At 48.7% G+C, this 12485-nt stretch overlaps 1 protein-coding gene across 2 annotated transcripts in view; it reads left to right on the forward strand.

Annotated features, from left to right (window-relative positions):
- IFT172 (intraflagellar transport 172) overlaps nucleotides 1-12485 on the forward strand; it is a 48884-nt gene that overhangs the window by 16745 nt on the left and 19654 nt on the right. For both annotated transcript variants that reach the window (XM_083829167.1, XM_083829168.1), the window contains exons 16-22: nucleotides 4140-4307; nucleotides 4692-4828; nucleotides 5507-5614; nucleotides 7025-7109; nucleotides 7438-7530; nucleotides 8724-8801; nucleotides 9688-9936. In XM_083829167.1, the coding sequence (XP_083685293.1) occupies nucleotides 4140-4307; nucleotides 4692-4828; nucleotides 5507-5614; nucleotides 7025-7109; nucleotides 7438-7530; nucleotides 8724-8801; nucleotides 9688-9936 (918 nt within the window). The remainder of the gene's footprint in view (nucleotides 1-4139; nucleotides 4308-4691; nucleotides 4829-5506; nucleotides 5615-7024; nucleotides 7110-7437; nucleotides 7531-8723; nucleotides 8802-9687; nucleotides 9937-12485) is intronic.

Genomic DNA, 12485 nt, shown 5'->3' on the forward strand with positions numbered 1-12485 from the left:
CTGGGCTCTCTCAACAGGCTCTCAGTGGGGCATCCACATGGGCTCTCTCAACAGGCTACGTACTGCCACCAGCCTAAATCAGACAGTACCATGATTCTCCTAAACTATGTCCCTGTATCTCCCTCCAGTCAGTTTAGTACAGACTGACAAAGCTTCTTTCTTGTTCTCTTCTACTGGTATGTCATAAGGCTCAACACAATTATCTTTTCTTTTTTGCATCTTTACCATGTGAAGCCAATTATGAGAAAGAGCAAACACAGCCCAAGACTTTTAAGTTACAAGGCATTATACACCTTTGTTATGCCATGTGTCAGGTTATACCTTCCAAATTGCCAAGTTTGTTTCAGGGCAACATCCTTTCAGCTTATTGGCAACAGTTCTTGCAATAAGACTTTACCTAGGATGGACAGTTCAGCCCAGAGCTGCAGAGGAAGGCCCTTCTTGGTCCTTCAGTCTGGTTGCATGAAGGACTTAAGAGACCATTCTCCTATTGCAGCTGTACAACCAAGAGGGTGCTGAAGTAGCACAGAACATACTCTGTTTTATATATTTATGAACTTAGCAATAAGGAGGTCAGGATCTGAGCGTGCTGCCTGAAATATAGCAAGAGTTAAAAAAGATCTTAAGTCTTCAATAGTAACATACAGCAGCAGAGTGGTGCAGCGGAAGCGTGCTGGGCCCATAACCCAGCGGTCGATGGATCGAAACCATCCTCTGCTAACTGCTTTTATCAAACAGGACTGTAGGGGGCTGGGACGATTGGTGGAGGGAGCGGGAGTGCAGGTGGTGTTTTCGTCAATCCCTACGGGGGAAGGGAGAGGCACGGAGAGGACATGGAAAGCTCGCGTGGTTAATAGGTGGCTCAGAGGCTGGTGCCAGCACAGAAATTTTGGGTTTTTTCACCATGGGGAGCTTTACTCGGCACCCGGCCTGATGGCCCCAGACGGGTCCCTATCTCCAAGGGGAAAACGGATCCTAGGCCAGGAGCTGGCGGGACTCATAGAGAGCGCTTTAAACTAGGTAAGAAGGGGGACGGGGCTCAAACAAGGCTTGTTGGAGCTGTGCCGGGGGAAACAATGGCTAGGCCGGGGAAGAAGGCGATGGCCCAGCTGAAGTGCATCTACACTAATGCACGCAGCATGGGTAACAAACAGGAGGAGCTGGAAGCCATCGTGCAGCAGGCAGGCTACGACTTGGTTGCCATCACGGAGACGTGGTGGGACCGCTCCCACGACTGGAGTGCTGCAATGCCTGGCTATCGGCTCTTCAGGAGGGACAGGCAGCACAGAGGGGGTGGTGGCGTGGCTCTCTACATTAGAGAATCTTTTGATGTTGATGTTGTGGACCTCCAGGCTGGGAATGATAAGGTTGAATCCCTGTGGGTTAGGATCCGCGGGAAGGCCGGCAAGGCTAGCTTCCTGGTCGGGGTCTGTTATAGACCGCCGAACCAGGATGAGGAGACGGATGAGGAGTTTTATAGGCAACTGACAGAAGTTGCAAAATCGTCGGCGCTTGTCCTCGTGGGGGACTTCAACTTCCCGGACATATCCTGGAAACACAACACGGCACAGAGAAAGCAGTCTAGGAGGTTTCTGGAGAGCGTGGGAGATAGCTTCCTGACGCAGCTGGTCAGTGAACCTACCAGGGGTGGTGCCCCGCTAGACCTTCTCTTCACAAACAGAGAAGGACTGGTGGGAGATGTGGTGGTCGGAAACTGTCTTGGGCAGAGTGACCACGAAATGGTAGAGTTCTCTATTCTTGGCGAGGCCAGGAAGGGGACCAGTAAAACTGCTGTATTGGACTTCCGGAGGGCTGACTTTGAGCTGCTCAGGACGCTGGTTGGCCGAGTCCCTTGGGAGGCGGTTCTGAAGGGCAGAGGAGTCCAGGAAGGCTGGGCGCTCCTCAAGAAGGAAATCGTGATGGCACAGGAGCGGTCCGTCCCCACGTGTCCAAAGACGAGCCGGCGTGGAAGAAGACCGGCCTGGCTCAACAGAGAGTTGCGGCTTGTGCTTAGCAGAAAAAAGAGGGTTTATAATCTTTGGAAAAAAGGGCGGGCCACTGAGGAGGACTACAAGGATGTAGCGAGGCTGTGCAGGGAGAAAATTAGAAAGGCCAAAGCTCATCTGGAGCTCAACCTGGCTACTGCCGTTAAAGACAACAAAAAATCCTTTTACAAATATATCAACGCGAAACGGAGGACTAAGGAGAATCTCCATCCTTTACTGGATGCGAGGGGAAACCTAGTTACTAAGGATGAGGAAAAGGCTGAGGTGCTTAATGCCGCCTTTGCCTCAGTCTTTAGCGGCAATACCGGTTGTTCTCTGGATACCCAGTGCCTTGAGCTGGTGGAAGGGGATGGGGAGCAGGATGTGGCCTTCGCTATCCATGAGGAAATGGTTGGCGACCTGCTACGGAGCTTGGATGTGCGCAAGTCGATGGGGCCGGATGGGATGCACCCGAGGGTACTGAAAGAACTGGCGGAGGAGCTGGCCGAGCCACTTTCCATCATTTATCGGAAGTCCTGGCTATCGGGGGAGGTCCCAGTTGACTGGCCGCTAGCCAATGTGACGCCCATCTATAAGAAGGGCCGCAGGGCAGACCCGGGGAACTATAGGCCTGTCAGTTTGACCTCAGTGCCAGGAAAGCTCATGGAGCAGATTATCTTGAGGGTCATCACGCGGCACTTGCAGGGCAAGCAGGCGATCAGGCCCAGTCAGCATGGGTTTATGAAAGGCAGGTCCTGCTTGACGAACCTGATCTCCTTCTATGACCAAGTGACGCGCTTGGTGGATGAGGGAAAGGCTGTGGATGTGGTTTACCTTGACCTCAGTAAGGCTTTTGACACAGTTCCCCACAACATTCTCCTCAAGAAACTGGCTGCTCGGGGCTTGGACTGGCGTACGCTTCGCTGGGTTAGAAACTGGCTGGATGGCCGGGCCCAGAGAGTTGTGGTGAATGGAGTCAAATCTGGTTGGAGGCCGGTCACTAGTGGTGTCCCCCAGGGCTCGGTACTGGGGCCGGTCCTCTTTAATATCTTTATCGATGATCTGGATGAGGGCGTCCAGTGCACCCTCAGTAAGTTTGCAGATGACACCAAGCTAAGTGCGTGTGTCGATCTGCTCGAGGGCAGGAAGGCTCTGCAGGAGGATCTGGATAGGCTGGAGCGATGGGCTGAGGTCAACTGTATGAAGTTCAACAAGGCCAAGTGCCGGGTCCTGCACCGGGGGCGCAACAACCCCAAGCAGTGCTACAGGCTGGGAGATGAGTGGCTGGAAAGCTGCCTGGCCGAGAGGGACCTGGGAGTATTGGTTGATAGTCGGCTGAATATGAGCCAGCAGTGTGCCCAGGTGGCCAAGAAGGCCAACAGCATCCTGGCCTGCATAAGAAGCAGTGTGGCCAGCAGGTCTAGGGAAGTGATTGTGCCCCTGTACTCGGCTCTGGTGAGGCCGCACCTTGAGTGCTGTGTTCAGTTTTGGGCCCCTCGCTACAGGAAGGACATGGACGTGCTCGAGCGAGTCCAGAGAAGGGTGACCAAGCTGGTGAGGGGTCTGGAGAACAAGTCTTACGAGGAGCGGCTGAGGGAGCTGGGCTTGTTCAGCCTGGAAAAGAGGAGGCTCAGGGGCGACCTTATCGCTCTCTACAGTTACCTTAAAGGAGGCTGTAGCGAGGTGGGGGTTGGTCTGTTCTCCTATGTGCCTGGTGACAGGACGAGGGGGAATGGGCGAAAGTTGCGACGGGAGTTTTAGGTTGGATGTTAGGAAGTACTTCTTTACCGAAACGGTTATTAAGCATTGGAATGGGCTGCCCAGGGAGGTGGTGGAGTCACCATCCCTGGAGGTCTTTAAAAGACGTTTAGATGTCGAGCTTAGCGATATGGTTTAGTGGAGTACTTAGTGTTAGGTCGGAGGTTGGACTCGATGATCTTGAGGTCTCTTCCAACCTAGAAATCTGTGATACTGTGAACATATATAAATAATAACCGTGTGGAAGTTTGAGCTACATATCTTGGAGAATGTTTGATTCTTGGTTGGTAATACCTGTTTACAAGATGCTTGCTCAGATGTTCCTACCATGTTCATATAAGCTAGTAGCCCAGCCATGAGCCATGCTGAGCCTTTTTCTCCTCTTTCCTCATCTAGTTGCAGCTCTATGATGTTGAAAGCAGCACCAAGACTACCATTTTGAACTATTGCTCCTATGTACAGTGGGTTCCAGGCAGTGATGTGGTGGTGGCGCAAAGCAGAAACAACCTCTGCATTTGGTATAACATTGATGCTCCAGAGCGAGTCACCATGTTTCCTCTGAAGGTAAAACTCTGAAGACTTTGATTTCCTCCATGAATTTCTGTACTAATTGTTCATGTATGTGGGAATATGCAGGATGGCAGATTTCAGAAGAGAAGACAGAAGGGAACTGCCAGTTTCTCCTGGACAAAATATGAGCTCACCTGTTTCATATTGCACTGCCAGAAATGCTCTGTGGCAGGCATTTCTGGCAGAACCTGGAGATAGGAGGAGCTGCTCAGTGGCTTTTTCATTCTCTGTAGTGTGATAGTGACAATGTCTGCTAGGTGTGAGCTCATCCAGCAGAACTTTAGTCATGCAGAGTTGCCACAGTGCTGTCTCACATCCATACTACCCCTACATACTCTAGAAGAACATGGGAGTGTTGATAACTGGTACTCTTTTTAGGGAGATATCGTAGACTTGGAACGGAATGATGGAAAGACAGAAGTGATCGTATCTGAAGGAGTGAACACTGTGTCCTACACCCTAGATGAAGGTCTCATAGAGTTTGGAACTGCCATTGATGATGGGGATTATCACAGGTAAGTGCTAGGTAAGCTATATGGTTATAGCAGGTGCCCCACTTTACTTAGCATGCATCTGAGGGTCAGCAGTCTATGACTTAACACCAGCATGACTTTCTATGCTGAGTTGAAGTTTAGGCACTGAGCATTGATGTTGGCGCCAGGTATTGAGGAATGAGTACTCCCCTTTGTCATCCTCACAGCTCTGTGGTTTCAGACTGTGTGGCAGAAAATGCTGGCCAGTCTGGTGCCATTGACACCAATGAATTCAGTGAATGGAGTTTGCATTTAACTGCAGTAAGTGTCTTCCATAGGAGCCAGATGTGAAGTAGTACTTCAGAGCTCTTGCTGCTGCCCCTCCAGTGACAGTGACACTGTTTCATGGAGACTTTCAGGAGCTATGCGGAGTAAAAACTGACTGTCCAAAGCAGTTATGATGGCCACCTGGGCAGGGCTGATGTTGTTACCTGTATTTAAAATTGACCAGGGAATAAAATTTCACAAACTGATCCCACTTGAGAATTTTTCCCTGATACGTCAGGCCTTGTTTTTATACAGTCTTCAAAACTTGTCACACCTGTGTGTTTTCAGTGCAACTCTTGGGAACTCTTAGGAAGCTCTGGTCTCAGACTAGGATTTGCATCAGAGAGCTCTTCTGTTCTGTTACTGAAAGTCTGCATATCTCTTTGCCTCAAGGGCCACTGCATTTTTGGAGACACTAGAAATGTCAACAGAGACGGAAGCCATGTGGAAGACTCTAAGCAGACTGGCTTTGGAAGCCAGACAGCTGCACGTTGCAGAGAGGTACAGAAAAAAGCTATAACATCTTTCTGGCCTAAACACTCTCTTTGCTGGATCCCTCACAGAAACCAGAATTTAACTGAAGATGTGACTTTTTGCATGGCCTGGAAAGTTCACTGCATTGGAGAATGAAGTGTTCTCTATTCCAGGCATTGACTTTAGGGTAATAATAATCTTTAAGGTTCCTTCCAAACCGAGACATTCTATGATTCTATGTCTGTCAGATCACAGAATCACAGAATGGCTCAGTTTGGAAGGGACCTTAAAGATCATCTAGTTCCAACCCCCCTACCATGGTCAGGGATGGCACCCACCAGATCAAGTCGCCCAGGGCCTCATCCAACCTGGTCTTGAACACCTCCAGGGATGTGGCATCCACAGCCTCTCTGGGCAACCTGTTCCAGTTCTTCACCACCCTCTGAGTGAAGAATTTCCTCCTAACATCTAATCTAAATCTCCCCTGTTGTAGTTTAAAACCATTCCCCCTTGTCCTGTCATTATCTGACCAAGCAAAAAGTTGCTCTCCATCGTTTTATAAGCCCCCTTTAAGTTCTGAAAAGCTGCAGTGAGGTCTCCCTGGAGCCTTCTCTTCTTCAGGCTGAACATCCCCAGCTCTCTCAGCCTTTCTTCGTAGGAGAGGTGCTCCAGCCCTCTGATAATCTTTGTGGCCCTCCTCTGGACCTATTCTAAAAGATCAACATCCTTCTTGTGCTGGGAGCCCCAGACCTGGATGCAGTGCTCCAAGTGGGGGCTCAAAAGAGCAGAGTAGAGGGGGACAATCACCTCCCTAGACCTGCTGGCCACTCCTCTGTTGCTGCAGCCCAGGATGCAGTTGGCCTTCTGGGCTGCCAGCGCACACTGCTGGCTTTTCATCCACCACAACCCTCAAGACCTTCTCTGCAGGGCTGCTCTCAATGAGTTCTTCCCCCAGTCTGTACTCATGTCCGGGATTGCCCTGACGCAGGTGCAGCACCTTGCGCCTAAGCACTTTGGTTCACATGGGCCCACTTTTCTAGCCTGTCCAGGTCCCTTTGGATGGCATCCCTTCCTTCTATTGTATCAACTGCACCACTCACCTTGGTGTTGTCTGCAAACTTGCTGAGGGTGCACTCGATCCCACTGTCTATGTCATTGATAAAGATATTAAACTTTACTGACAAACTCAGAGGATCTGTAAAGTGTAGGGAAGTGAAGCATGGACTATGGTCATGCCTATGGCTTCTTCCATGGAGCTGGACTAGAGGGCACATCTGAACATGGTTCTTAACAAAATCCTTCTCTTGAAGCAGGGCTACCCACCTCTCCAGCTTGCACTGCGTGGTCTGCTGCCCAGGTTCTGATTTTCTTGTCTTGAACCAAAGGTGCCAACAAACCCGTTAGTGACTAATTGCTTTGTTCTTCCCATCTTCCCAGGTGCTTTGCAGCTCTGGGCAATATGGCAAAGGCTCGATTTCTGCATGAAACCAATGCTATTGCTGACCAGGCAGCTCAAGAGCATGTGAGTCAAACCTTTTCTGCTGTTCAGGGCAGTCACTTCCCTGTAAACACTTGCATACACATTATCTTCTGTGTCCATGCCCCCCATTATGCTGCTGCAGACTAGGACATGATCATGTAGAATCTGCTGACCTAATCCTTCATCCAGGCCTGTCAGATCCCTCTTCCGGGTAAACATTGTGTACTGTACTACTCCCTTCTTCTCACTTCTGTCTTCTTAGTTTCTGTAATGACAAAGACCCCCCACCTGCAATCACCTCCCTTATACCATATCCAGAGCCTGTTCTTTCACCCAAGAAACCAACTGAGCTAACTGTGACTGTCTGCAGGGTGGGGATGGTACAGACCATTACCTGGTGCGTGCCCGCTTGGCCATGCTAGACAAGAACTACAAGCTGGCAGAGATGATCTTCCTGGAACAGGTGAGTAGAGAAACCAGGAGCAGAAAAGGTTTCACTTATTTCTGAGCAGGGAGATTTGTGCCCTGGTATGAAAGAGAGAAGGAAGACTTTCTTTTTCTGGGATAAAAGTTTTTACCCTGGAATAGAGGGAGATACTCCTCGTTCCAAAGTGTAGGATTTGTCAGGAAATATAGTGATAGGACAGGGAGTAATGCCTTTAAACAAAAAGAAGATAGATTTAGATTAGATATAAGGAAGAAATTCTTAATTCTGAGGGTGGTGAGGCACTGGAACAGGTTGCCCAGAAAAGCTGTGGATGCCTGTTGTGTTTTAACCCGGTCAGCAGCTAAACACCACACAGCCGTTCGCTCACCCTCCCCCCTCTCTCTCTGGGATGGAGGAGAGAAACGGGAAAGTGAAGCCTGTGGGTTGAGATAAAGACAGTTTATTAAGACAGGAAAATAACAATAATAATAATAATAATAATGATAATAGTACTACTAATAATAATGTGTACGAAACAAGTGATGCACAATGCAATTGCTCACCACCTGCTGACCGATGCCAAGCCTATCCCTGAGCAGCTGGCCCCCTCACCCCAGCTAGCCACCCCTATATATTGTTTAGCATGACGTCAGATGGTATGGAATACCCCTTTGGCCAGTTTGGGTCAGCTGTCCTGGGTCTGTCCCCTCCCAGCTCCTGCTGCACCCCCAGCCTGCTCGCTGGCAGGACAGAGCGAGAAGCTGAAAAGTCCTTGGCTTGGTATAAGCACTGCTCTGCAACAGCTAAAACATCAGCATGTTATTAGCACTCTTCTCATCCTAATCCAGAACATAGCACCCTACCAGCTACTAGGAGGAAAATTAAGTCTGTCCTAACAGAAGCCAGGACAATGCCCCATCCCTGGAAGCGTACAAGGCCAGGTTAGACGGGGCTGTGAGCAACCTGGTCTAGTGGAATGTGTTCCTGCCCATGGCAAGGGGGTTGGAATTAGATGATCTTTAAGGTCCCTTCCAACCCAAACCATTCTATGATTTTGTGATTGCCCTGAGGTACAGAAAGAGGATGAGGGAGGTTCAATATTCATGTAAAAGGGATGGTTCACTTGTGCATGTGGTTTCTGCACATCTAACCTGCATCTGCTGTGAGACCTCAATGGCAGTGTGTCTGCTAACGGACCCTTCAGGTTCACACTTCGCTCTTTAACACAGAATGCTACAGAGGAGGCCATGGACATGTACCAGGAGCTGCACATGTGGGATGAGTGCATTGTAGTCGCGGAGGCCAAGGTACAGAATATAGCTTCACCAAACTGTGGTTTGGGCTTGCTTGGTAAGTCTCCTGGTTCGGAATCCAATGATGATCTAGATGCTCTTCACCTGGCTTATCAGGACTTGATATCTGCTTGGAGAGGCTCCCAAAGAGACTCTGAGCCTGCCCTGAAGGTCCACCATCTGATTCGCTTCACTAAAAAGGGGAAGGTGCCATGCCATCAGACAGTCCAGAACACATCATAGAATCAGGAGAACAAGGCACAAGAATGGAGGCTTGGGTGTGGAGAGACTTAATTGCAGTGCTAAATAAGAACTGATGCCCCTAAGAAGTAGCAAGTTCAGAGATCAGCAAGGCAGCTGTTAAGAATGGCAGAAGACATGGTTTGGGGATAAATAGATCTTTGGTCCAACACCAAATAGGTGCTTTTATTTTATAGAGTACAGTGTAATATGGCTAGAGGGCCAGTGTGCATCAGAGATGCAGTTTAGGAAGGATTATGGTAGCCAGACTTGCCCACAAGACAAGGCACAGGAATAAAACTAGTGTGTTCTTAATGATCATGCATCTGACAGTCAAGGAATAAAATAGCGGGGAATGTCTTAAGATGATAAAAGAGAAATGTAAAGGGAGGTTGCAGTGATGGTATTACAGACCTCAGTGAATAGTGAGGGAGAAAAGCTACTTCGGTTTAGGAATAGCCAGGGCTTCAGAAAAGAATGGTTGATGCAGAGGTATACAGAACTCACATTGTGGTTCCTGCTAACTGCAGTTGCGTAGTATAACTGAGCAGGGAGAAGTCTGGTGTCATGAGCTGTTCAGAGCCTGCAGGAGGAATAGAACAATATTTTGCCTTTGCCCAGGTCAACCAGTGATCTCAACCAGTGATTGATTTCTCAACAGGGACACCCGATGCTGGATAAGCTACGTCGGGGTTACTACCAATGGCTGCTGGACACCCAGCAAGAAGAGAAGGCTGGGGAGGTCCAAGAGGGACAGGGAGACTACCTGGCAGCCATCAGCTTATACCTGCGGGCAGGGCTGCCAGCTAAGGCGGCACGGCTGGCCATGAGCAGGGATGAGCTCATGACCAATGGGGATGTCATTAATAGGATCTCAACAGCACTGATCAGAGGGGAACTGTATGAACAGGTGAGTGGTCCACCCCATTGGGCCTTCTTCCTTTGTAGTGTCAAAGCTCTTATCCTGTCCTTTGCTTCTCTGAGATACACGAGCATTGAGCAGGAATGTAGCAGGTATAATTCTTTGTCTCTATATCTGGTAACACAAGAAATTCGTAACTACTTATCATTAGGTGACCCTTTTAGAACAGTTTTTCATATAACACATAACTATGCTAATATAAGAAAGCAATGCTGGGTCTGAGACCAGTGTACAGTATGGTATCAGGGCCAACAGTCGCCTCTGCAGATGCTTGAGAAAGAAGTATAAAGAACAAAGAAGGCAAATATATGCTGATACTTCCCATAGTGTACTTTCATGGCTACTAGCAGTTTGCAGACTATATTGTACCTGAACTCAAATTTTTATTTTTATGTTTAATCTTGATGGATTTTGCTTCCATGAGCTTGTCAAATTATTTTAACCGTCTGTGTACTTTTGGATCTACAATGTTGACTATGAGTTATCCAGTTCCACCTATGTGTTGTGTGAAAAAAGCACTTATTTTGCTTGCCTATTTTATGTGCTTTGCTTCAATTACATTTCTTCAGTCTTATTTAACCTTGGGCATTTTCTGACCATTTCATTTTCACCCTAGAGAAATTTGTGCTTTTCCAAACCTGTTACCTTTTCTTAAGCCTTCAGGTGAAAACGTAACTGTGGAACTCATAGCCGCAAGGTGGTTTTTGTTGTTTTTTGTTTGTTTGTTTGTTTTACCAGAAGTATGAATGGTCCAAAAGTGATGAGACAGTTCATGAAGGTAGAATTTGTAAAAGGCCATCAAATATGATGATATGGTGGCATCATGGCCTGAACTCAGGAAGCCTCTACAATGCAGATTGTTGGAGATAGATATAATAGATGAAAGGCTGGTGTATGCTTGTTCTGTTCTTGTAAACTTTACCTAGAAATGTGCTTTAGCCACTGACCTTTCTTACATTATTGTGGTGGTTTCAAACTGATGGGCAGCTAATCTCTACCACACCTACTTTCTCATGCCTCCTCCTCAAAGGGAGAGGGGGAGAAAATACAGTAGAAAAAGGCTCAAGGGTTGAGATAAGGACAGGGGGTCACTCAGCAATTACAATCACGGGCAAATCAGACTCTACGTAGGGAGAATATAATTTATTGCCTATTACTAACAGACTAGAGCAGTGAAGCACTAAAAGCAAACTAAAACCACCTTTCCCCCATCCACGTCCTCTACCTTCTCCCCCCAAGCAGTGCAGAGGAACGGGGAATGGGGGTTATGGTCAGTCCATAACATTTTGTCATCTGCCACTCCTTCATCTTCATTCTCTTCCCCTGCTCCTGTGGAGGATCCCTTCCACAGGATGCAGTCATTCCCAAACTGATCCTACATGTGCTTCCCATAGACTGCAGTTCTTCAGGAATTGCTCCAATGTGTGTCCATACTGTGGGGTTCCATCCATCAGGAATGGATGCTCCAGCATGGGTCCCCCATGGGTGGCAGCACCCACCAGATCACATGCTCCTGCATGGGCTACTCTCCATGGTCTGCAGTTTCAGCCAGGAGTCTGCTCCAGCAAGGGCTCTCCATGGGCTGCAGCCTCCTTCAGGCCATATTCACCTGTTCCACTGTGGGCTTCTCTATGGGCTGCAGCATGGAGATCTGCTCTGCCATGGTACACCATGGGCTGCAGGGGGACAGCCTGCTCCACCGTGGTCCTCTCCACGGCCACAAAGGAACTTCTGCTCTGGTGCTTGGAGTACCTCCTTCTTCACTGACCTTGGTGTCTGCAGTGTTGTTCCTCTCTACATTTTCTCACTCCTCTCTCCCAGCTGCTGTTGCACAGATGGTTGTGGGTTTTTTTGTTTTGTTTTTTTTCCTTCCTTCAGTGTGCTCTCATAGAGGTGCAACCAGCATCATTCATTGGCTCAGTTTTGGCCAGCAGTGGGTCCCTCTTGGAGCCGGCTGGAACTGGCTCTTATCAAACATGGGGCAGCTTCTGGGCTTGTCTCTTGTCTCACAGAGGCCACCCTTGTAGCACCCCCACTACTAAAACCTTGCCACCTAAAGCCAATGCAATTATGTTTTAACTTTTGCAAACTCTGAGACATCCTACCCTGTTGGCTGCCACCCTACAGGAAAAAACCTGCTGCAAGAGACTGAGCTTTCCCTTTCCCTACTCTTGCGCAGGGCTCCTGTATGATCATTTGCATAGCAGAGCTCCTAGGGACCATGGTCATAGAAAAAGCTGTTGCTGCATCAGCGACTTTGCAGAGAGGAGAAGTTGTCTCAGAAATAGATCTTGTTAGTAGGTGGTACCCCAGATAAACCCTTGGGGTGTGGGGTTCAGCAGAGAGAACAATGATCTCAGCACATGCACTCTTTCCTGGAAGCCCCCTTTATTCTCATGGTCTTGGTTAGTGGGGAAGGCATAGCTGATGGAGAAGTCTGTGTGGCAAGGTCTATTCTGGCAAGACTGACAGCTCTGTACATGGGGGTGGTAGGGAGGATGCTGTGGGGAGACAGTGGCTCTGGAAACTGGCAGCTT

This window comes from Anser anser, assembly GCF_964211835.1.
Source record: "Anser anser genome assembly, chromosome: 3".
NCBI classification, from domain to species: Eukaryota; Metazoa; Chordata; class Aves; order Anseriformes; family Anatidae; genus Anser; species Anser anser.